Genomic DNA, 23,036 nt, shown 5'->3' with positions numbered 1-23,036 from the left:
GTCAACTTTGCAACAATCTCACATCCTTTTTTATCTTGACTCTGTTTCCATAGGGGGCAGACCACATCAGCAACGCACAGCACTAAGGAGGGTTTCGTAATGCTCCTACTGTTGAACATAGTGGTTAACTTCTCATTTATCTTGAAAACCCATTTTTCAAGAGTCAAAACAAACAGGTAAAGCAGTCATATAGACATATTTTGAGCAGATTTAAACTAAATATGATTATTCCAGTGAAAGGTTTATAAAAAAAAAGTTTTATGAATGTTTTAACCTGCCCAAACACCTGCCCATATGCAGATAGTGCATTGTGCTCTCTATAACAATTCTTACAACAGCAAAACATCTTCAAATGACCTTTAAGACAAAACAGTTGAAACTAGACGGGTAGTAATATCACAAGGCTGACACAAACAGCACTATATCTTATTGTTGTTGTTGTTGTTATCGTCATCATCATCATCATCATCATCATCATCATCTTACAGGTTTTACAGTTCAGTGTCAGTCATCTTCAGACACTTCAATGCTTACTCTCATGTTGAACTTGAACTCCAAATTGATTCAAAAGAGGATATAGTCATGTGTTGCCATGAGTCATATTGTTACACCTACTAATGTAATGGCTATCCTTGCAATTTCTGTGAATTATAAAAAATAAACTCTTTGCTTTTTCATTGCATTTACACAAAACAATTCCAGACAGACATTGAACATTATATTAGGAGGAAGACTGAGAAAAGGATCCACAGGAAAAACAGGACAAAGATTTTCTTTATAGATTTGGTTTAAATAATGCAAAAACTTTCACTGGAGTAATTAAATCTGGAATAACTAGAAGGAGAAAAACTATAAACAACACAGGTAAACACTTTTATTCATGGGTGTAAATATTTACAGGTTAAGACCCATATTAACAGATGGAAGAATTAACTAAAATCTCCTCAATGTATGAATAACAAAAACTTTTTTCTTTATGGGACTTTTTTCATGTCGCTTTAATAGGACCCTCACCTCTAACTTATTCTTTAAAAACGTATTGTGATGGGTTGTGTAGTGAGACTGCTGTGAACAAACACATGGCAGTGCATTCAGCTGTATGGACAGCTGCTGCAGAGAGACACTGTATAAGGGGATGGTGAAAGGATAACCTAATCAAAGCTAATGATTGTGCAGATTTTCTGCCAAGAGGCTGTAGACTACTTTGCCTGACCATAAATAGCAACTTCTTAACATTTAATTGCGGCAAGATTAGTCAGCTAATAAACAGTCGAATTAATATATTTGTGTTTTATATGGGAATATTGTTATTAATGAATTGAAGCTTTACTAAGGTTTGTTTTGTAGTTTAAGTAGTCAGGCATATATTTGACAGCTAAAAACGGACCTCCGCCTTTATAAAGAGTTTCTCCGTCTTTCGAACCGTCTCAGTTGTCGGTGAGGCCGGCGGGGCGGATCCCACACTAGAGTGAAAGAGAAAATAAAGCAACACAACAATAATAACAACTTGGCCGTTTCGTACATTTCGCTAGCAAGCTCCCCTGTGGATATATAAAACATCAAGGTGGGTGAAGCAGGAGTCGCGCCGCAGCGGGAACGAGGCTCCCGGCCGGCTGTTGGCTAGCACGCCTCGTTGCCTGGAGCTAGCAGTGCGTGAGGATGCTAAGATAGTGGTGTGTGCTAACGGACAGGGCCGTTTATCAAACACCGGGAGTTGACCGCACTGCTGGGGCAACACTGGGCCACAGAGCCGCCAGCCGAGGACACAGCTTTGTAGCCCATGTTAGAGAGAGCATATGTTGATATGGAGATAATACAGGGTTAAAAAATGCCTTCCCTCTAGCTAACGCACAGTGTGGACTAAAGTTAGCCAGCTGCTATGATGAAATGCTTGGATATACAGCCTTATTGGTACATTAATTTTGTTACGAAGCTGTACCTCACGTTTATAAATCGTTTACATCTAGATAACACTGATAATGCATCACTTGTAGCTGAACTGTTCTGCTTGAGTTGCTACATCCCACCTTCCCTTCGTTATTCCATGTTACTAATATATAGTTTTACTTTTAACAGTACATTGTTAACCTGTCTGACATTTGATTTCTATAACATCCAATGTATCTATGGACTATTTTAGGACTGCAACTAACGGATCATTTTCGTCATTGATGTTATCTGTCAGTTACTTTCTAGATTAGTCATCTGATCTTTAAAACATAGGAAAAATGTCCATCACAATATCCTAGAGCATAGAGTGATGAAAAGACTTGTTTTGTTCGACCAACGTACCAATAACCTCATAAATACTCAATTAACTATGAGACCAAGGAAACAGTAACTTGCCACAATTGAGATCCTGGAACCATCAAATGATTGGGATTTTTGCAGTTAATGAATCATCTAAATAGCTGACGATTACTTTTTGATTGGTTGATATACATTGTAATATACCATCTGATAATGTCATGTAGAGATGACACAACTGGCAATTTTGTCAAACAATTATATGAATTTGAAGCATTGTTAAAGCAATATGTCAAAATAAATCTCAGCTTTTCAAATGTGAATATTTGCTGGTTTGCTGAGCTGTCTCTAAAAGTAAACTTATATTTTGGGGCTGTTTGCTAGACAAAAACAAGCTATTTGAATATGTCAATTTGAGCTCTAGGAAACTGGGATGGACATTTTTCACTATTTTTGAAGGAGGCACCGATGCAGCCTTTTCTCTCCTGATACAGACCTTGTTACCTCAACTCAGATGTCTGGTGATACAGATTACCAGTCCAATAGCAGTTCTGTCTTTTATTCAGATATAAAATCAGTATACTTTGCTGTATGAAATTCATTGGAATCATTTTAATGTGAGGTTACATGAGGCCAGAGATTACTGTGGAACAAAAAGCTGAGTCAGGGGCCTGCTGTGGCTGAATTCACTTACAGTAATCTTATGTATTATGGCATAGACAAACTATCTGCACTCATACCGATCTCGAGCATCAGTGCATCTTTACTATTTTCTGGCAGTTAATAGACCAAATGATTAATTTAACTAGAGAAAACAATGGCCAGAGTACAAAGAGGCAAAGTCCCTCTTTATTGCCATTCAGATTTAACCTTTCATATTTAAATTTCTAGATGCCCTCAGCGATGAATGCAAACAGGACAGTGCAGTCTGCCAGCCCAGATGTGGGATCCGCTCCAGGGTCAATGGGCAATTTCGCACTCGGTGGACAGTCCGAAGTATTGAAGCAAGTGCTGTGTGTCATCGACAAGAAGGTCCGCAACATGGAGAAGAAAAAGGTGAGGGCTTTTGACAGCCATTATTTCCAGATCCTTCTTGATAACAACATGTAGCTACAGCTCTCACTCAGAGACAACAAGAAATTCCCCACTTAATGTGTTAAATTTCTAAACTGTTTGTTGCATTTTGGATGGTTTTCCACAGAGCAAATTGGATGATTATCAAGTCAGGAAGAATAAAGGGGAGCGACTCAATCAGGACCAGCTGGTGGGTACACTGAAGCCTCCATCATTTTGTACATAAACACAAATAATCCTGTAATTTTTACAAAGATTTCACAGCCTAGCAGTGTCTGAAATGTCTATTTCTCCTTTGTTTTTTTAGGAGGCTCTCTCCAAATACCAGGAAGTCATGAATAACTTGGAATTTGCTCGAGAGCTTCAGAAGACATTTATTGCTCTGGGACAAGATGTAAGCCTGACTCAGAGTGGTGTCTGTCCTGCCTGGTAGGAACTCAGCTTTATGTGACTCATGTATATTATCATTAGATCCAGAAGGTGGTGAAGAAGTCTGCACGGCGGGAGCAGCTGCAGCGGGACGAGGCAGAGCAGAGGAGGCTGAAGACAATTCTGGAGCTGCAGTTCCTCCTAGACCGGCTGGGAGATGACACGGTGCGGCAGGACCTGAAGCAGGGTGTCGGCGGCTCACCACTGCTGACAGATGCAGACCTTGCAGCTTTTGATGAGTTCTACAAATTAGTGGGGCCGGATCGTGACCAAAACGTCAGGTTGGTCGAAGGCATTAATCTTTGGATGAGTTTGAGATACAGAAAGACTTCTTTTCTTTTTTTTTTTAGTTGTTTTTCAAAAGGTGATTTATGCAACTTATCTCTACGCTCACAGGTTGGCCGACCAGTATGAAGAAGCATCTGTGCATCTCTGGGACCTGCTGGAAGGGAAGGACAAGGCTGTGGTTGGAACGACATGTAAGCCAACTGTTTCAAGCTGTAGAGCTCTCCCTTTGGTGGCTTTCTTCCTTTGGCTTATTACTTTCAGCCCATGCTTAACAAGATTAGTCAATGAATCGTTTAGTCACTTAACAGAAAATTGAATTATTTTGATTATGAGTTCATCATATAGGTCAATTTGTAAGAAAGGGTAACAAAATGTTACTGGTTACCGCTTTGTCTTCCATGATTGCAAACTTAAGTTTTGGACTGTTGGATGGACAAAACAATCTCAACGTAGCATTTTTTTTGATGGGCATTTTTTGCAATTTCATTACATTTTTAAGACCAATGTTTAATCAATTAACAGAGAAAATGAGTAGCAGATTGATCAGAATTGAAAATAATTGTTAATTGTAACCCAACTGTAATTTATAGCAAAATTAACTTTGAATAAAAGGAGAATAATTATTCAAGACAAACGGGTTTAATTTAGGTGCCCAGCTGGTGGTGAAAACTGTTGGCAGGACATTTTATCGGATGGTTGATGACACAGCAAGTCATTAGCAAGCTTTTTATCAAAAGCCGGCCGCGAGTAACTTGTAACATTCTTTTGAGTAATGCCAATGCCACGTAGATAAAGATGGCAATAGCGCTCAACAATGCCTTCTTGTGATAAGGTACTGTAGGGTATAAACTAGTCTTAATATGTTAATGTAACATGTGCATTGTGTTTTGTTAATGCAGCATGTGCGCAGGGCTGTGATGTGAATAATCAGGGCTTGGGTATATTGGTGTACTGCATTCTCAGCGGTCTGGCCTCAGGACTCGCACTGCTGCATTCTGCTCGGGGCTGAACGCTATGGGCTTATCCTGACTCAGCAGCGGGGCAGGGTGCCAGTGGCCCTGTCGCCTGTGGTTCCACTGGTCAGATCTCTGGAGCCACATTAGGATACTGGTGACCCAGTTCACTTTAGTGACACCAGGAACCCTTTCACCTCAGTAAGGATCTCTCACTTGGTGACTCAGGGTGATATTTATTCAGGCAGCAGCAGACTTGTTGGCCTGAGGCGCAAGGCAGTGAAGGAAATAACAGTGACTCGCTTTGCCCGGAGAGCCAAAAGTGCAAATGCCTGAGCTAGCTTAAGGGCTTTTCTAGTGTTTGCTAGTAAATTACATGTCATTATTGTTATAGTAGCATATTTCTAATCCAATCCGTCACCACTTTAAAAACCTTTAGCCACTATCAGGCTGAATGTTGATGTTGCTGTAGTTTTCAGTTCATCCTGTGACTGTTGCATCCTGATGAAGCTGAGGGCCTTAATGTTGGATGTTATAGAAAAATATGAAGATTTGAAACTATGTTGTCAGGGACTTGGTGTCAGTCACTGGCACAATGTTGAGTTTGGGACCAAATAAAAGCACTGTGTTTGGCGTTGATTGCAACAACGTGTGCAGTCTGGCTAGCTTAAAATGATCATGTGACCTCACCCTGTCATCCAGATCTGGTCAACAGTGTCCTGTGAATATGATGTTTTCACTTTACTTATATTTATAAATGTCATGTTAGTGACTGGTTGAATGTTGCTAAGTAGTTATGAACTGTTTGTAAAGACAGTATTGTCACTTGTGAAACTACAAATCTTTTTTGCAAGCAGAGTTGTGAAATCTATGTTCAACAGCTGAGAACACTACCCCACCCTGAATCTCACTAAAGCTCATAAAATATTACTTTGATAATTGTAACTTGGTAAATATGATGACTGGATGTCTGCTTGTTGCTTGCATGTTTTTCCTCTGCTAGACAAGGCACTGAAAGAGACTTTGGACCAGGTTCTGCTGAGCGGGTACTTTGACCGGGTTCCATCTCACCAAAACGGAGTGTGTGAGGAGGAAGAGGAGGAAGAGCCAGCAGTGGCTGCAGCGGCAACAACAACAACAACAACAACAACAACAGCAGCAGCAGCAGCAGCAGCAGCAGCAGCAGTAGGAGTAGTAGCTGAATCGTCAGAAGCAGAAGAGCAGACTGTTGATCCAGGTCCTGACCATTCTGCAGCACACTTGGCTATTTTAAAAATGCTAATGTAATCAAGTGATGAAGAGATCAGCATTGCATTCTTTAAATTGTTTTTTCTCTTTACAGAAACTGAAATAATTGAGGAGTTTGCAGAGCCCATTGCGGTGGAAACAACAGAGGTGAGATGAATTTTCCTCTGACCAGCAGGCTTCTGATGTGTAATTTTTTTTTTTTTTTTTTAACATTGTTCTGACATTTGGTTTTCTCCCCTCCAGTTTGTAAATAGACAGTTCATTCCAGACGGCACATACAGTGGCAGTGAGAAGGAGCAGGGGGATGAGTGGACCACGGAAACAGAGGTATGCTGCAGGGATGTTGTTTTTCTGGGACTGAAGTTATATTTTTTTCCTCTTTTGTGTTGCTGATTATTTGCGATCTGAAAACAATCTCACTTTGAATGAGATAAATCCATTTTGTTTCTGTGGAAGTATACCCTGATCTAACAAGCACATCTTGAATGTGATGAATTAATTCAGTTTATAGCACAGTAATGCAGAAATTCAAGTGTTGTCAAAACTTGGCATGACTTGTAGGACTTGGTCATGCGATCAATTTATAACTCAACGAGTTAATGAGGATGGACTTAATGCAGCCTTAGAAAGCAGAATTTGCAAATGACTACAGTCATATTTTAAGTCAAACAATTTGGAACTTGTATGCAGAATGTCTTTCTTCAGCTGATACTGGGTCTATGTGAAATATATTTGCTACTGTAAATGCAGCCACAAAATAGTAGCATGTTTTATGAAACAAGCTCTTAAAAACATTTGTGGATGCACTTTGCACAAGTAAGATGTAATGTATTGCTGATTTGCTACTACTGTTGCCATGTGTCACCTACATTTTCTCCTCTCCATGTCATGTTCAAACTGATTATGTGATAGTCAGGTTTATTTTTGAAAGGTTATTATTTTTCAGCATTTCGATTTTTGATAGCAACAGTAGAGACGCAGACAAGTAGAGTATTTATCAGATGTTTATGCAGTCGTACATTTTTGTAATCTTGCTGATAATCGGATCACAATCAATCCTTCCAAATGATGGCTGTGATGGAAGCAGCCACATGGTCACAAAGCTGATAAGGCCATGATGTCTTTGAAAGAAATGTACTGCACCCTGTTTTATAGTGCACACAGTTATGCATCTAACTATAGATGCATTCAGGAACATTTGTTGGCAACATTGACACAATGCATGATTATCGCTCAAGTTGATCTCTCTTTATCGCTGACCTTGGCTTCTGTGTGGACACCCATGCTGGATCCTCTTTTACCTCACTGTTGTGATGAGTGTCAACATTGTTTTTCTCTTGTGTACTGTCAAAGAAGATTAACTGAAAAGGAAACATTAAAAGTTCTTCAGGGAGTGGTGGATGATGATTACAGGTAGTATACACTCACCAAGCACTTTATTAGAAACGCCTTACTAATACTGGGCAGGGCCTCCCTTTGCTCTCAAAATAGCCTCAGTTCTTCGTGTCATGGATTCCACAAGATGTTGAAAAGATTTCTTTGAGATTCTGGTTCATGTTGACATGATTGTATCACATCATTTCTGTGGATTTGTCAGATGTACATTCATGCTGTGAATGTCCCGCTCTACCACATTCTACTGGACTCAGATCTGGTGACTGGGGAGGCCACGGAAGTTCACTGAAGTCATTGTCATGAAACCAGTTTGAGACGACTTTTGCTTTGTGACAAGTTGCATTATCATGCTGAAAGTAGCCATTACATTAGATGGTAAATTGTGGCCACAAAGGGAGACACGTTCAGTAACAACACTCAGACTGTGGCATTCAAATTATGATTCATTGGTATTAAGGAGCCAAAAGTGCCTCACACCATTACACCACCACCAGCAGCCTGCACTATTGACACAAGGCAAGTAGTTTCCATAGATTCATGATGTTGATGCCAAAATCTGACCCTACCATCTGTGTGACTCAGCAGAAATCCAGTTTTATCAGACCAGGCTACGATTTCCCGTCTTCATCTGCCCAGTGTTGGTGAGCCTGTGTCCACTGCAGCCTCAGATTTCTGTTCTTGGCCGACAGGAGTCAAACCTGACATGGTCTTCAGCTGTTGTAGCTCACCCACCTCAAGGTTTAATCTGTTGTGCATTCTGAGATGCTTTTCTGCTCACTGCAATTGTAAAAGTTGGTTATCGGAGTTAACGTAGCCTTGCTGTCAGCTTGAACCTTGAAAATCCCAACAATAATGACAGTCAAAATCACTGAGATCACATTTTCTGCCAGTCTGATGTTTGATGTCAGCTGACTGGCTGATTGGATGATTGGATGATTGCATGAATAAGCAATAAGCAATTGTACAGTGCTTGGTGAGTGTATAGCATGTACAGGCAGACCCATTTCTCAAATGAGGGCTGTCAGGCTGGTGTCTGAGCATCACCCTGTGATGATATGGTCTCCGAGATAAATCTGCAGCGTATGATCTGCTTTGACTAGTTGAGGTTTTAATGTGCAGGATGTTGCTTGTCACACTGGTCAAATTGTTACTCACTTGTGGGAGTACAATTTCACACTCTGACTAATGGGCACACATATAATAAAGCCAGTGAAACAATTTCAACAGTGAAATGCTCATATAACAACATGTTTAGTCATCAGCAGTTGTTTTTCAGTTAAACTGATCTGAATATAAACCCACAGCTATCACCTAATATGTGCTCAGCCAGTTCATTTGTTCTCCCTTTGTTTTTGTATGTCCATCATTCACATGTTCTGTCTGCTTTGCCCTGTCAGGCAGTTAGTGCCATGCAGCAGCAGCAGCCTGTGCAGCCTGCGGCTCCCCCTGTTGCCCTGGATACCCACCCCATGAACTTAGCGTCTCCTGTGCCACCTACTGACCCCATGGTCAGAAAGCAGGTGGTTCAGGACTTAATGGCACAGATGCAGGGAACGTACAACTTCATGCAGGTGAGGAGTAGGTGCTAGGAATGACTGTTTACTATAGATTTTAGTATGATACTGATTACCTCTCTGTTCTCAGGACTCCATGCTGGAGTTTGACGGACAGCCCATTGACCCAGCCATTGTATCAGCGCAGCCCATGAAACCCGCTCAGAACATGGACTTACCACAGATGGTGTGTCCTCCCGGTGGGTTTTACAAAGAGAAACTCAGTTATGATGTCATGAGATGTGCAAATATTACTGTAGGAATTCTTGTTGACTAAAGTGTAATACTGAAATCTTAGTTCACCCAGAGTCCCGGCTATCGCAACCCAACACTGTTCCTGTCCAACCTGAGCCCACACAAGTAAGGAACCAAACATGAGAAGACAGTATTGATAGAGCACACACCAGAGAACATGTTTAATTTCTGCTCTCCACTATTTATAGGTCCCCATCGTCTCCCCAACACCGCCCCCCATGTATCAGACCTCACACACGCCAGATCCTCGACCCTCAACAGAATCAATCGACCCCATTCAGGTTAACAATGCTCTGCTTTTCCTTTTTTTTTTTTCTTTTTTTTTTAATAACTCTTAGTTTTAACACAGCGCCTGAACGAAAATTGTATTTCTTCAACAATCAGGAGTCACAAACTGTTACCTGGAATTTAGTTGTTTGAAAAATCCTATATTAGTTTAATGATGATGAAAGTAGAGAAAAGGGGGGAATGCATATATGCAGTCATAATGTGTAATAATATTGTAGATCTTTTGTTACCAGTTCCACTTTTTGAAACATTGCTGGGAGCAATTTAACAATGACTTCAAATCACCATCAAACAAGTGTCTTTCAATCCAGCAAGTTGTGTTGTGTCTCCCCTCTCCAACAGACCTCGATGTCCTTGTCGTCAGAGCAGCCTCCCCCATCCACAGCTCTCCCCCCTGCCTCCCAGACGCAGGTTTTCCAGCCTGTTTCCAAAGCTCCTCACAGCAGTGGCATCAATGTCAACGCAGCACCATTCCAGTCAATGCAGACAGTAAGACTGTGATGACACTATTTAAACCTATTGAACAGTTATTCATATTATCAAACAATATCTTAAAACCATGTGGGGGTGCATGGCTCAGGCGGTAGAGCAGGTTGGTTGCTGATCCCTGGGTTGTCGTTTCAATCCCCCAGCACCACTGAACCCAGTTTGCATCAGGAGGGGCAGCCGGCATAAAACCTTTGCCAAACTGAATATGCAGGTGGTGATCCACTGTGGTGACCCCTCATGGGAACAGCTGAAAGAAAACAACAACCTGTATTAAAAGGATCTAATGATCAAGTTTACTCAAAGACTGGAGTATCTGGCCTGTCATAAATCTAAAACAGCTGTTTGCAGCACTGTGTGTTGAAATAGAAATTCATTAATGACTTCCATTAGGAATTGTTTGTGGAGTCCTTAAGTGCCCTCTCATCATATTGCAGTTGTATGGCTTTGTAGCCATGCAGCTATATCCAGGAAACAGTGAGTAATGGACTTTACTCCTAATGAGCCTGTGACCTTTCCTCTGGTTTTGGCTTCACCACAATGTGGCCCTTGTTTACCCTCAGGTGTTCAATCTCAATGCCCCAGTACCGCCAGCTAATGAGACAGAGGCTTTGAACCAGGCCAGCCAATACCAGAACAGCTACAACCAGGCCTTCAGCAACCAGTCGCAGCATCCTGTGGAGCAGACGGACATGCAGTCAGAACAACTGCAGTCTGGTGGGCAGATATTCACTATTTTTTCTTTTGTTTACTTCCTGGATTGATTGTGCCACACTTGTCTTCATGAGATCACATTCCAGTTAAATCCCCATTTTATTTTATTTGTATGTTCACCTGTGACTGGAGATTGACTTGCATCTGTTTTGGTGCAACCAACACCATGTTTTTTAGTAGTTGGTGCCTTCCATTCCCAAGACCAGTCAGGAGGCCATCAGCAGCCTTCCCAGCAGGGCCCAGGCTTCGGCAGGCAGGCTCAGTCCTTTTACAATAGCAGAGGCATGTCCCGTGGCGGACCCCGCAATGCCAGGGGCATGATCAACGGCTACAGAGGCTCATCAAATGGATTCAGAGGTAAGCTCACAATCTGCAGCCACAAGTTAATCATTTATCACCTCAGCCCTTTTCAGACAAGGAATATGTAACATTGCAGACGACATCCACCAGTTAAAGTGATTGCTTTTTGTCAGTTTTTTCAGTTATATTTTGGCTTTATTCAGACAGGACCCTTCACAGAAAGAGCCATAATGCTTGTGGCACCACTGAGTTGGAAACTATTTGATATCAAGGAAGAGAAGTGTTTGTTCTCTGACAGGTGATGCATCTATGATGGATTTTAAACCATATTTTCCACTAAAGCTTTAATTGACAATTGTCGGCACAAGGAACGCAACCCTCTAAACATTTCTCAGCAGTTTCATCTCATTGGATAATCCTGTTGCAACTGTGTACAACTGCATAAGCATTAGCAGGACAAGAAGCTAAGTTGGGACTGGATTTTCAGAATTTTCAATCAGCAGGAGTTAAAGTTGAAAATATATACATAGAGAGGGACAGCTGGTTTGGATTATTAATGTGGTTGTACTATGTGGGGAAAAATCTATTTTTATAGATAATCTGAAGTGATAAATATATTACAGTGATTTTAAGAAAGTGTAAGGTGGTGCATTTAATCTCTTAGTGAGCATTTAATCTTTTTTTCCTGCAGCTTTTATCAGCATTTAATTCAGACTTCTGCCATGTTTTAAGTGTTACAGCAATGTTATCAGGTCGTGACTTTTACATAAAAGTGACTTGACGTGTAAAATTGTCATTGCATTTACACACAGTAATGTGTTGCCTGTCTAAAAGGGGCTCAAAAGTCAGAGGTTATTTAATTGTTAATCATCTCAGTAAGAGAGTTGTAAAGTAGAAGTCTTGTTATTTCCAGGTGGCTATGATGGTTATCGTCCTCCTTTCGCCAACACTCCAAACTCTGGTTATGGACAGACTCAGTTCAACACACCTCGGGATTACTCAAATGGGAATTATCAGAGGGTATGAAAGAAGCATTGAGACCTCACACTGGCTCTGTTTATTTGATCTTTGCTGTCCATTGGAGTAGTTTCTAAATTGTCTTTTTTTTTCCTCCTGTTGCTCAAGGACGGTTATCAACAGAACTACAAGCGTGGAGCTGGTCAGGGACCCAGAGGGGTGTCAAGAGGCAGCACTCAGGCAATGCGATCCTGAAAAGGCCTTTCATAATGACTGTGACTGATAAACTTGCACCACACTGAAAATTCAAAATTCAAGAATGCATTTGCCCCAGCTCACTCATGTTCTCTTTTTCTTTGTTCTTCATCAGTGGTATTTTTCCTGTCTCTTCAATCAAAGTAATGCCTGCTTTGATATTTGGAAATATTAAATCATTTAAAAGTCTAACACAAGGTAAGCTGTAAATCCAATCATTGATTTACACAAGCCATGTGTTACAATATTCCTGTAAACTTGAAAGATTTCATAAGTTATTTTTTGTATAAAAAAAAATGCACCTGCCACTGCTGGTCCAATCCTTGGGAGTTTATTCCCTTTCTCAGTTCTTTTCTGTCATTTTGGTTCTAAAAAAAAAAAGCGTTTTTTGTTCAATGAGCTCCCGTTTCCTTGTTTGTAAATTGATGTTGCTTCAAGAGTTTCAATAAAGTTGTGTTGCATACCCATGGTTCAGCCTTGAGTTTTTGCTGTATAGTTCAGGCATGTGTCACTCACAAATGAATCGGTGCAAAATATGTCAACTGTGAAATACACTACTGAACGTTTTGCTTTTCTAGTAACTTGCAGAATTCGGGGTTGATATGGTATTTCTTTTTTTAAATTTTATTTTCAGTTACAGTGTAATATTTTAGTTTATGGCAGGTTGTTGGCTGTTTACTTTCCTTTTACCTTTTTGTTTTACTTTTTACTGTATGAGGTTGTCACATAGACATGATCATGATGTCATATTACTCTAGTTTGTCAGATGTTTTTCAACCAAGTTAACAGCATTAATGGTGCTGATTTAAATGTGTAATGTGTGAACTTGATTCGGGGGTTTGATAGGCAGCATCCATTATTCTATGAACCTTATTGTTCACAACAATGCACAACAATTTGCTCTTACATGAAACAACCACAATCTAAATATCTAAAAGGACCTGAGTTTTTCCTGTGAAATATCAGCTAATAGTGCAGCACCACCCCATGGCCATCAGAGCACAGACACAGAATTAACAAATACAACATTCTGCTTAAAAGGCTTTTCACTAAAAGCTTCCTGACATGGCTGGATTAACATCCTAGGAGGCCTAGGCAAGCATTTGTTTGGCCCCCCTTGACCCCATAGAAATGGGTAGCAATATCATTATTCCCCAAGACACACAGAAACCAATTAATTGATTGACAAATTTAATTGGCAGCTATTTAAAAGCTATTTAAATATGCTAAAGGGATGTTTTTTTTTGTTTTTTTTTTTTTACTATTTTCTGGCATTTTGTACTTTGAACAATCAAATGGTTACTGAGGAAAATAACTGTTTTTGTTGGCCCAATTTAATAACACGAAGAATGTTTTGCCCCTGACCTGATCTTCCCAGGCAGACTTTACCATACCAGACCAATGTAAGCAACTTACTGTCGTTTTCCATATAAATGAATGTGCTTATCATTTTCATGATTACTGGTGGACAAAGAGTTTTAAAAAATGTCCATTGCCCAATTTAATGTCTGCATTGCTTTGTCCTTCCAGCAGTTTCAAACCAATATATATATTCATCAATAATCACAAATATCCGAATTAGGGCTGGAATTCATGATTATTTTCATTATTCATTATTATTGATTGATGACATGGCAAAAAAAATGCCCATCGTAGATGTATTAATCAATAGTCCAAAGCCCCACAATATTCATTTTGCAATTCTATAATTATCATTATATTATCAATACAGTTGCTAATTAACTTTGTCACGGATAAAATGATCGAGTTTTCGTTTCAACTCTACACTTGACACAGTTCAAGTACACTTCAGTTTTTCTTGTTTTCAAAATTACTTAAACGATTAAAGTGTTATGAAAATAGTTACAGATTAATTTTATGTCGATCGAATAATCTGTTGATCGACTTGTTTCAGTTGTAGCGAGGAATCAGCCTGGCAGACCAAATTAAGGGCATATTTTCTTCTCTGAAGAAAATGTCGCGCAGGTTATGACGTTACACCGGGGGTCCTCCATGAACGGGTGTCTCCACGTGAGTGTATCAACAGCGTGATGGCTGGGCTGTAACTTCAGCTTTCGACTTATTGTGTTTTATGAGGATTAAACAACAATCAGTTTGTCTGTAGCAGAAGGTAAAAATGGAGACAATCCGTGTTTGACATGGCGCTTTAATTTCTCACTCTTTCTTCCTCGCTCTGTGGCAGGTTTTAGATGAACTCTCGTTTGTTTTGGCTAGATCCTTCTTTTTCAAGCTCGGCTGGCAGCACTTCACTGGCTTCACTTCGCCGTTTGTGTATTACTTAGTTCTCTGTGTTAACGTGGTTGTGGCTGATTTATCTCAGGAGCTGGAAGAAGATGGCAACTGTTCGCAAGAAGGTAGACAACCGGATCCGAGTCCAGATAGAGAATGGAGTCGCTCTGCAGCATCGCACCGTGTTTGTGGTGGTGGGAGATCGTGGTAGAGATCAGGTAGTTTTTCACCTCCTGTTCTCCCTGGCAAATTTACCTGATGAGATTCATTTTGTCCATTTAACTGTGTCACACGAGTCTGTTCGCATTTAGCATCTAACATGTGTCTCTGATCCAGGTTGTCATCCTGCACCACATGTTGTCTAAAGCCACCGTCAGAGCCCGACCCTCTGTTCTCTGGTGCTACAAAAAAGACTTAGGATTTAGCAGGTGAGCCTTAACTCCTCTCAGAGAATTAGATGTTTGACATTTATTGTATGAAAAAGGAGGAGGGGGTTTGATTTGTCTGATATTTCCAAAACAGCAATCGCAAGAAGCGCATGAGACAGCTGCAGAAGAAGATTAAAACAGGCACGCTGAATCTGAATCAGGATGACCCGTTTGAACTCTTCATCGCTGCAACCAACATCCGCTACTGTTACTACAACGAGACACACAAGATCCTGGGAAACACCTACGGCATGTGTGTCTTACAGGTGAGGCTCTCTGCTCTGTGGCTGCAGACCAGTGATCACACAGAGGGTTGTGAGATTATTGACAGGATGCCAAAGTAAAGAATTTGTCTTTTTTTTTTTTCAAACCTTTTCTTAATTTTCATTAATACTGAGATCCCAGCCTTCCGTTGACTTGCTTACAGGTGCAGCCTGAGAAGAGGGGTCATAAGAAACATTAGTTCCATGGGTTGGGAACCACGGCCGTATATTAATATAAAGTGGATGTGGTCAGTATATCAGCTGTTTTCAAGCTTTATTTCTGTTGTTTTACTTGTCACACAGGATTTTGAAGCTCTTACTCCCAACCTCTTAGCAAGAACTGTTGAGACTGTAGAGGGAGGAGGGATAGTGGTCATACTGCTGAGGACAATGAACTCTCTCAAGCAGCTATACACCATGACTATGGTAAGTCTCCATCATGTTTTATCTCCACTTGGTCAGACTCTGTTTTCTAGTCAGATGATTAAGGATTGCTGTGGTTTGTTTTCTGCAGGACGTACATTCTCGATACAGAACTGAGGCTCATCAGGATGTGGTGGGACGGTTCAATGAGAGGTGCGTGCGCTTTGGGATTTTATGGAATTTGGGGGATTTTTGGTCAGTGGAATGACAATTTAACAGTATTATTAATTTTAATCAACAATTTTAAGGTTCATCCTGTCTCTTGCATCCTGCAAGAACTGTGTTGTTATTGACGACCAACTCAACATCCTGCCAATCTCCAGCCACATGGCAAACATCAAACCAGTTCCTCCAAAGACTCAGGTACTTTTATTAGAGTAAACCCAGTTAATAGTTTAGAAAACAGAAAATTAATCAGTAAGTTTGATGAGTGATTTTTTACTCACTTATGAAGCATAAATGAAGAACATTTGTTTTTCTCTCTTTAATATTGTTCTCAATTAAATGTCACTGGGTTTTGGACTTTTGGTCAAACAAAACATGCAATCTTAAGAAGTTGTCTTGGGCTCTGGGAAGTTGTGACAGACATTTTCACATTTTTCAAAACTATCTTGAAACTCTTAAAACTTTTTTTTATTTTTTTATTTCATGACTTGATATTTTGTGGTTTGTGCACTTTGTGTCCTTGTTTTTCTTTTGTCTTGTCTTTTTCTATTTTTCTGCTCTCCCAGTAGTTTATGACTACTGTTTTGAAAAGTGCGATATGAATCAAGTTTGTTTGTTATATCCTCCAATTTCGTGACAAGTTGTCTCACCCCCTTCAGGAGGACGGATTGTCGCCACGAGAACAGGAGCTGAAGGATCTGAAGGAGTCCCTTCAGGACACTCAGCCTGTGGGAGTGTTGGTGGATTCTTGCAGGACCATGGACCAGGTTAAGACCTCTTGTTTAAGAGCCATTTAACAAATTTATTACACAACTATAATATCATTTGATAAATGCACCAATAAGATTCATAGATCTTTGTGATTTCAAGTAACCAAAACTTTGGAGTGCAAGTAGTGTGACAGTGTTCCTGAAGAATGACATGCTGATAGGTGTCCCAGTTGTCATTTTCAAAGCTTGTCTTGTCCTCTAGGCCAAGGCAGTGCTGAAGTTCATTGAGGCAATCTCGGAGAAGACCCTGAGGAGCACTGTGGCTCTGACTGCTGCCCGTGGTCGAGGCAAGTCTGCAGCTCTGGGGCTGGCTGTCGCTGGAGCTGTGGCTTTTGGGTACAGATTAGTTTTATAATGTTTTAATATGCATCAGTTTTGCCTAATGTATTGTCTTGAGACATAGACAGTCATTGCCTGAGGTTTTTTTTTTTCACAGCTACTCCAATATCTTTGTAACCTCACCGAGTCCGGACAACCTCCACACCATGTTTGAGTTCATCTTCAAAGGATTTGATGCTCTGCAGTATCAGGTGGGCTGCCTGAGCATCCTCTCTGTATCAGTGACAGTATGCTGATGCTGTGAGCACAGACCCACTCATATCCTCTTTTGCATTTGTAGGAGCATCTTGACTATGAAATCATCCAGTCTTTGAATCCAGAGTTCAACAAAGCAGTGGTGCGGGTGAATATCTTCAAAGAGCATCGGCAGACGATTCAGGTACATTTACTTTTATTCATTCAGCAGACGCTTTTATCCAAAACAGTTTACAGGTGAGGGACAACACTGAAGCTAAAGCTTCAGTGCATTAGGAGACTTTTAAGTATCAAGTATAAAATCTATTCAATAAAGCAAAGTGCAAGGAGATCAGGTAAAGAAGTGCACTGAAAGTGTACAGTAAGTGCTAGTTAGGCATGATAGGGTGTTAGAGATGTTAGGAGAGGAGGTGCTGTTAGGAGAGATGAGTCTTCAAGAGATTCTTGAAGATAGAGAGGGATGCCCCCTGCTCTGATAGCATTTGGTAAATGAGACCAGACGACTCTTAGTAAGTGAAATACACATATCTGATCTTCCTGTTCCTGTGACCAACAGTACATCCACCCAGGTGATGCAGTGAAACTGGGCCAGGCTGAACTGCTGGTCATTGACGAGGCTGCAGCCATCCCTCTTCCTTTGGTTAAGAAACTGCTGGGGCCTTATCTGGTTTTCATGGCCTCCACCATCAACGGGTCAGTAACGGAGCCGGATGACATTTACCAGTTTAACCAAATACTAAGTGATATGAATTTAATTACCAATGAAGCCGATCAGTAACCACTATGTGTCAGAACTGAAAAAATGCTTGTTTTCATTATCAATTCATCTGCAGGTGATTTTCTCACTTAACTGTTAGGCGCATAAAATGTCAGATATTAGACATTTTATGCGCTAAGAATCCAAAGTTTACATATTCAGATTCTTTGTTTGACCAGTCATCTGAAATCCAAAGATAATTCAGTTTAGTGTGATAGAAGACTAAGGAAATTAGCCAATATTCACATTCATTGAGAAGTGAATTTTTGTGACTTAAATGATGAATCGATTCTCAAAACAGTTAATATTCTGTCGAGCAATAAATCTTTGAATATTTTCAGCTCTAATTATTCGTATTTCCGATCTCTGCAGGTACGAAGGCACCGGGCGCTCCCTCTCCCTCAAACTGATTCAGCAGTTGAGGCAGCAGAGTGCAGACAGTCAGCAGAGCATGTCAGCAGAGAACAGGACCACCAACACAGCGAGGCTAGCGGCAGGTAAACACTGAATCTCTGTGTTTTACTGTACGTGTGTGTTCAAGTGTGTCGCCATCATCTGACTGATTGCTGCTTAATTATTTCCCTACACAGCTCGCTCTCTCCATGAGGCTTCCCTTCACGAGTCCATTCGCTACGCTCCAGGAGATGCTGTGGAGAAGTGGCTGAACGACCTGCTCTGTCTGGACTGTCTCAGCATTCCCAGGCTCATCTCTGGCTGCCCGCTTCCACAGACCTGTGACCTGTATCCTTAACTTACTGTAAAGGCCTTAAAGTTACCCCTGGTCTAGACACGACTGTCACACCTGAAAACATTTTTTTTGGTGGCATTGGTTACATAAAGATTTATGTTGTGGCATTAGTTAAACACAAGCATTTTATAAAGGGCTGCAACTAATGATTATTTTCATTTTGGATTCATCTGCCAATTATTTTCTCGATGAATCATTTAATCTGTAAAATGTCAGAAAATACTTAAAAACAGCATTTTACAAATTCCTAAAGCCCCAGTTGAGGTTTTCAAATTGCTTGTTTGGGTCGACCAACAGTCTAAAACCTAAACATTTTCGATTCACTATCTAATTAGACCAAGAAAAAACAGAAGATCTTCACATTTGAAAAGCTGGAACTAGAGACTGTCTGGTTTAAAGTTGACTTAAATGATTAATTGATTATGATGATTGATGCTGGTTAAGATTAATCAGTAGGTATTTAAACATTTACACAAGTCAAAAGTACATTTACATCAATTCAAGTATCAATTCACAGCTGCCAAAAACGAAGTTTGGGCAGATTAGTCTGTGCTCCCATTAAGTCACTTATCTTATTTATAAAGATATTACTAAACTTGCCCAAAATGTTCCCCTGCTTTTCCTTTTCCATCAGTCAGAACCATACAGTTAAATTTATACAGCATTTCGAATATCAAAGTTGATATTTGATCTTAGCTGAATTTACTTCATGTCAGGTTTGAAAGGTCCTTATCCCACACCGTCCAGATATTACGTGAACAGAGACACGCTGTTCTGTTACCACAAGGCATCTGAGGCGTTCCTGCAGAGGCTGATGGCTCTCTACGTGGCGTCACACTACAAGGTTAGACATTTAACTTGTAATAAAATAATTCTGATTTATTCAGAGAGCATACTGTCCTACACACAGTGCTGTGTCGCCTCTGTGTTTATTTGCTGTCTCATTGTGTCCTCTGGCTCCAGAATTCCCCCAACGACCTGCAGTTGTTGTCCGATGCTCCAGCCCATCACCTCTTCTGCCTCCTGCCGCCTGTTCCTCCCACACAGAACTCGCTACCTGAGGTTCTCGCTGTGGTGCAGGTAAGACACTCAACACCGCTCATGAAATTCAGTGTTTTTTTAAAAGCTTCCATGGATTTGAAAGCAAAAGGTTGGGGCAGATTTTTTTTAAAACGAGATCAGTCTCCCACAAACTGGGGATGAATACCTTTTTTATGTACATCTTGCAATCTGCCTTGACTTGCACTAAATCAGCCATTTCTTTATTTCTGTCATTCACTTAAATCACAAATACACATTGGCTCCAGCCAGATTTCTTGAGACTTTGCTTACATTTTGGAGACAAATTTTTTGGATTTGATTGATACATGCATTTGTTTGTCTGTGGTCCCTCAGGTGTGTCTGGAGGGAGAAATATCACGGCAGTCCATCCTTAATAGTCTGTCCAGAGGGAAGAAGGCCTCTGGTGATCTCATTCCCTGGACTGTGTCAGAACAAGTATGTACCTGTCACAAAGCTTCTGAGAAAATCTTTACAGCTCATGTTTCCACAGTGCAAATATGAATGCTTTGCTCTTTTCTTTCCAGTTCCAAGACCCAGAGTTTGGCAGCCTCTCAGGAGGCAGAGTGGTGCGAATAGCTGTCAATCCAGACTACCAAGGGGTAAGAATTTCCAAAGGCCTCAGCTGTTTATCCAGTGTTTTAAATAATTTTCACGTGTGTAATTGGGTCTCCACCTGACCAACAGATGGGTTACGGCTCCAGAGCTCTCCAGCTGCTGCAGATGTACTATGAGGGCAAGTTTCCCACCATGGATGAGAGCACACACTCTAACCACAATGAGATCACCTCCGTCAGCAGTGAGGTATTACAATTAAAATGTATTGAGCAACATCTGAGAGGGATTAATTCCCACATGAAGTGTAAAAATACAATTTAGAGATGAGATTAAACACATGCATCTGTGACACAAACTGTGTTGTTGTCTAGGCTGTCAGTCTCCTGGAGGAGGTCATCACGCCACGGAAGGAGCTCCCCCCTCTGCTTCTGAAGCTGAGCGAGAGGAGAGCAGAGAGACTGGACTATTTAGGAGTTTCCTATGGCCTCACTGCACAGCTGCTCAAGTGAGTGCTCCTAACCGTGGAGAGGGGAGGTGGGTGGTATTACTTCTGAAGATTTATTAATGTCCAAAAATTTTTGTGCAACCTGGCAGGTTCTGGAAGAAGGCAGGTTATACTCCAGTCTACTTAAGACAAACCCCTGTAAGTATTAATAAAAAAGATCTTGTTTTAATGTTTAAGTATGTTTCTGTTCATTGTGCTGTAATCATTGATGTGTGTGTGGTTACATCTAGAACGACCTGACAGGAGAGCACTCTTGTGTGATGCTGAAGGAGCTGAACACAGATGAAGCCCCAGAGCAGAACCAGTGGCTGTCTGCCTTCTGGAAAGGTGAAATTTGCTGCACTACCTGAGGAGATCTGGTTTGTTTTGAAACTCATTATCGTCCTACTGAACAGTTTTTTGTTTTCCTCAGATTTCCGCCGGCGCTTCCTGTCCCTCCTCTCCTACCAATTCAGCAGCTTCCATCCGAGCATGGCGCTCAGCATCCTGCAGAATAAGAAGTCCAAGGAGGAGACGAGCAGTAAGACCCCTCTACCTCTACAGTGATAAGACTTCCTCAGTGTCTCACAGTTCTGACCTCATGTGTCTCTGGTCTCCACAGTTCTCAGTAGCTCCGAGCTGGGTACCCATTTCAGCCCATACGACCTCAAACGTCTGGAGTTGTATTCGAGGAGCATGGTGGACTACCATCTCATTATGGACCTGATCCCAGCTGTGGCACGCATGTTCTTCCTCAAGCAGCTCGGTGACGTCTCTCTGTCAGCAGCCCAGTGTGTAAGTACCTCCCACTAGTTTGGAACCCCAGTTGAGCCTTTGCCATGACCACAATTATTCTCTTGTGATGCTGATTGGCTGTTGACTGTTCTTCTCTAGGCGTTACTGTTGGGTATAGGGCTGCAGCACAAATCAGTGAACGACCTAGAAAAGGAAATCGAGCTCCCAAGCTCGCAGCTCATGGGCCTCTTCAACCGTCTCATCCGTAAATTTGTGCAAGTGAGTACGTTTTTCTATATGATGTTATACAACCTATTATTAAACAACTGCAATAACATGAGTACTTTCTGTTGTTCTCACCTTTACTATCCTAGGCCTTCACCAGCATCCAGGAGAAAGCAATTGAGGCAGAGATGATGGCCACTAAAGACTTTACCATGGAGCCAACTGTCAGGAGCCTTAATGATGATCTGGTACGTGGTGTCTTAGCACTCAGTTATATGTGATGCCTAATTAATGCAGAAACAATAAGTGATTGAATGAACAGTTAATAGACTAACATACCAAACGTTTGCTGGTTTCAGCCTCTCAGATGTGTGACTTTGCTGATCTTCTGTGTTTTTAATATCTTTCTATAGGACTGTTGGTTGATAATATAAGCAATTCAAACATAACCTTGAGTGTTAGGATATTTTGATGAATTTTTCACTATTTTCTGATATTTTATAGATCAACGCTTCTTAAAAAATATTAGCAGATAGATATATTAGATAGAAATATTGTGTTGAAGCCCTACACCTAAGAATGTTTGAAGGAAACTTTTTTTTTTTCCATTAACAGAATGATGCAGCGAAGGAGTTTGAGGAGCAACACAAGCAGGATATAGAGAAAGTGAAGGACTTGGACTTGGAAGAGTGAGTATGAAGTCAGGAGGGTGGTCATTATTTATCTATGCCTTTTTTTTTTCTCTTTAAATCAGGGAAATATTCACTGAAGCTGGAATGATTTCTTCTGTATTTACAGGTACAAGATCCGTGGAGATGACGAGGAGTGGGACCAGGTGTTGAAGAAAGCAGGGAACACGGCTATTGTCAGCATAAAGAGGTGCAGTGTCATTAAGGATCTTATAAATATAAATATTGTGTGGTTGTTCTAGAAACATGTTCGTAATGATATCGTGTTACTCCCAACAGTGACAAGAAGAGGAAGCTGGATGGAGGAAACGCAATAGCAAGCAACGGGGGTCCCCAGCACGGGAAACTGAAAAAGAAGGAAATGCAACACGGCAAATTCAAGAAGAACAAGGACAAACACGGCAAATTCGGAAAAAAGGCGTGACAGCGAACAGTGCTGGATCAAAAGGACTGTGTGTGAATTGGAAGCCAGAACTTTGAAGATCTTGGATGGACTTGCAGATACT

General features: G+C 40.9%; 2 protein-coding genes across 5 annotated transcripts; both read left to right on the top strand.

Annotated features, from left to right (window-relative positions):
• Window positions 1-1,432: 1,432 nt before the first annotated feature.
• Window positions 1,433-12,910, top strand: caprin1 (cell cycle associated protein 1). Of its 4 annotated transcripts, none has more exons than XM_022755955.1 (18): window positions 1,433-1,564; window positions 3,139-3,303; window positions 3,449-3,511; window positions 3,629-3,715; window positions 3,793-4,031; window positions 4,147-4,229; window positions 5,995-6,228; window positions 6,334-6,386; window positions 6,483-6,566; window positions 9,032-9,205; window positions 9,279-9,387; window positions 9,495-9,547; window positions 9,631-9,723; window positions 10,073-10,219; window positions 10,780-10,933; window positions 11,111-11,287; window positions 12,144-12,250; window positions 12,356-12,910. In XM_022755955.1, exons 2-18 carry the CDS (start codon window positions 3,139-3,141, stop codon window positions 12,440-12,442), a joined length of 2,109 nt encoding a protein of 702 aa, XP_022611676.1. In that variant the 5' UTR covers window positions 1,433-1,564; the 3' UTR covers window positions 12,443-12,910. The 4 variants fall into 4 exon arrangements, with proteins under 4 accessions (XP_022611676.1, XP_022611675.1, XP_022611674.1 ...); XM_022755954.1 differs by having other exon boundaries at window positions 11,108-11,287; XM_022755953.1 differs by having other exon boundaries at window positions 9,486-9,547.
• Window positions 12,911-14,473: 1,563 nt separating this feature from the next.
• On the top strand, window positions 14,474-22,968 carry nat10 (N-acetyltransferase 10). The gene is made up of 29 exons (XM_022756221.1): window positions 14,474-14,573; window positions 14,784-14,910; window positions 15,029-15,120; window positions 15,215-15,386; window positions 15,687-15,809; window positions 15,898-15,959; window positions 16,055-16,169; window positions 16,631-16,738; window positions 16,944-17,077; window positions 17,178-17,271; window positions 17,361-17,459; window positions 17,832-17,968; window positions 18,405-18,529; window positions 18,623-18,773; window positions 19,528-19,624; window positions 19,744-19,860; window positions 20,176-20,277; window positions 20,367-20,441; window positions 20,527-20,643; window positions 20,769-20,902; window positions 20,992-21,040; window positions 21,133-21,229; window positions 21,315-21,422; window positions 21,504-21,676; window positions 21,776-21,895; window positions 21,991-22,089; window positions 22,457-22,530; window positions 22,640-22,720; window positions 22,810-22,968. Exons 2-29 carry the CDS (start codon window positions 14,797-14,799, stop codon window positions 22,952-22,954), a joined length of 3,114 nt encoding a protein of 1,037 aa, XP_022611942.1. The 5' UTR covers window positions 14,474-14,573; window positions 14,784-14,796; the 3' UTR covers window positions 22,955-22,968.
• Window positions 22,969-23,036: the final 68 nt, after the last annotated feature.

This window comes from Seriola dumerili, unplaced genomic scaffold (genome assembly GCF_002260705.1).
Source record: "Seriola dumerili isolate Sdu_G_001 unplaced genomic scaffold, Sdu_1.0 BDQW01000242.1, whole genome shotgun sequence".
Classification (NCBI taxonomy): Eukaryota; Metazoa; Chordata; class Actinopteri; order Carangiformes; family Carangidae; genus Seriola; species Seriola dumerili.
Note: the sequence above shows the minus strand (reverse complement) of the source record. Positions and strands in the feature narration are given on the sequence as shown.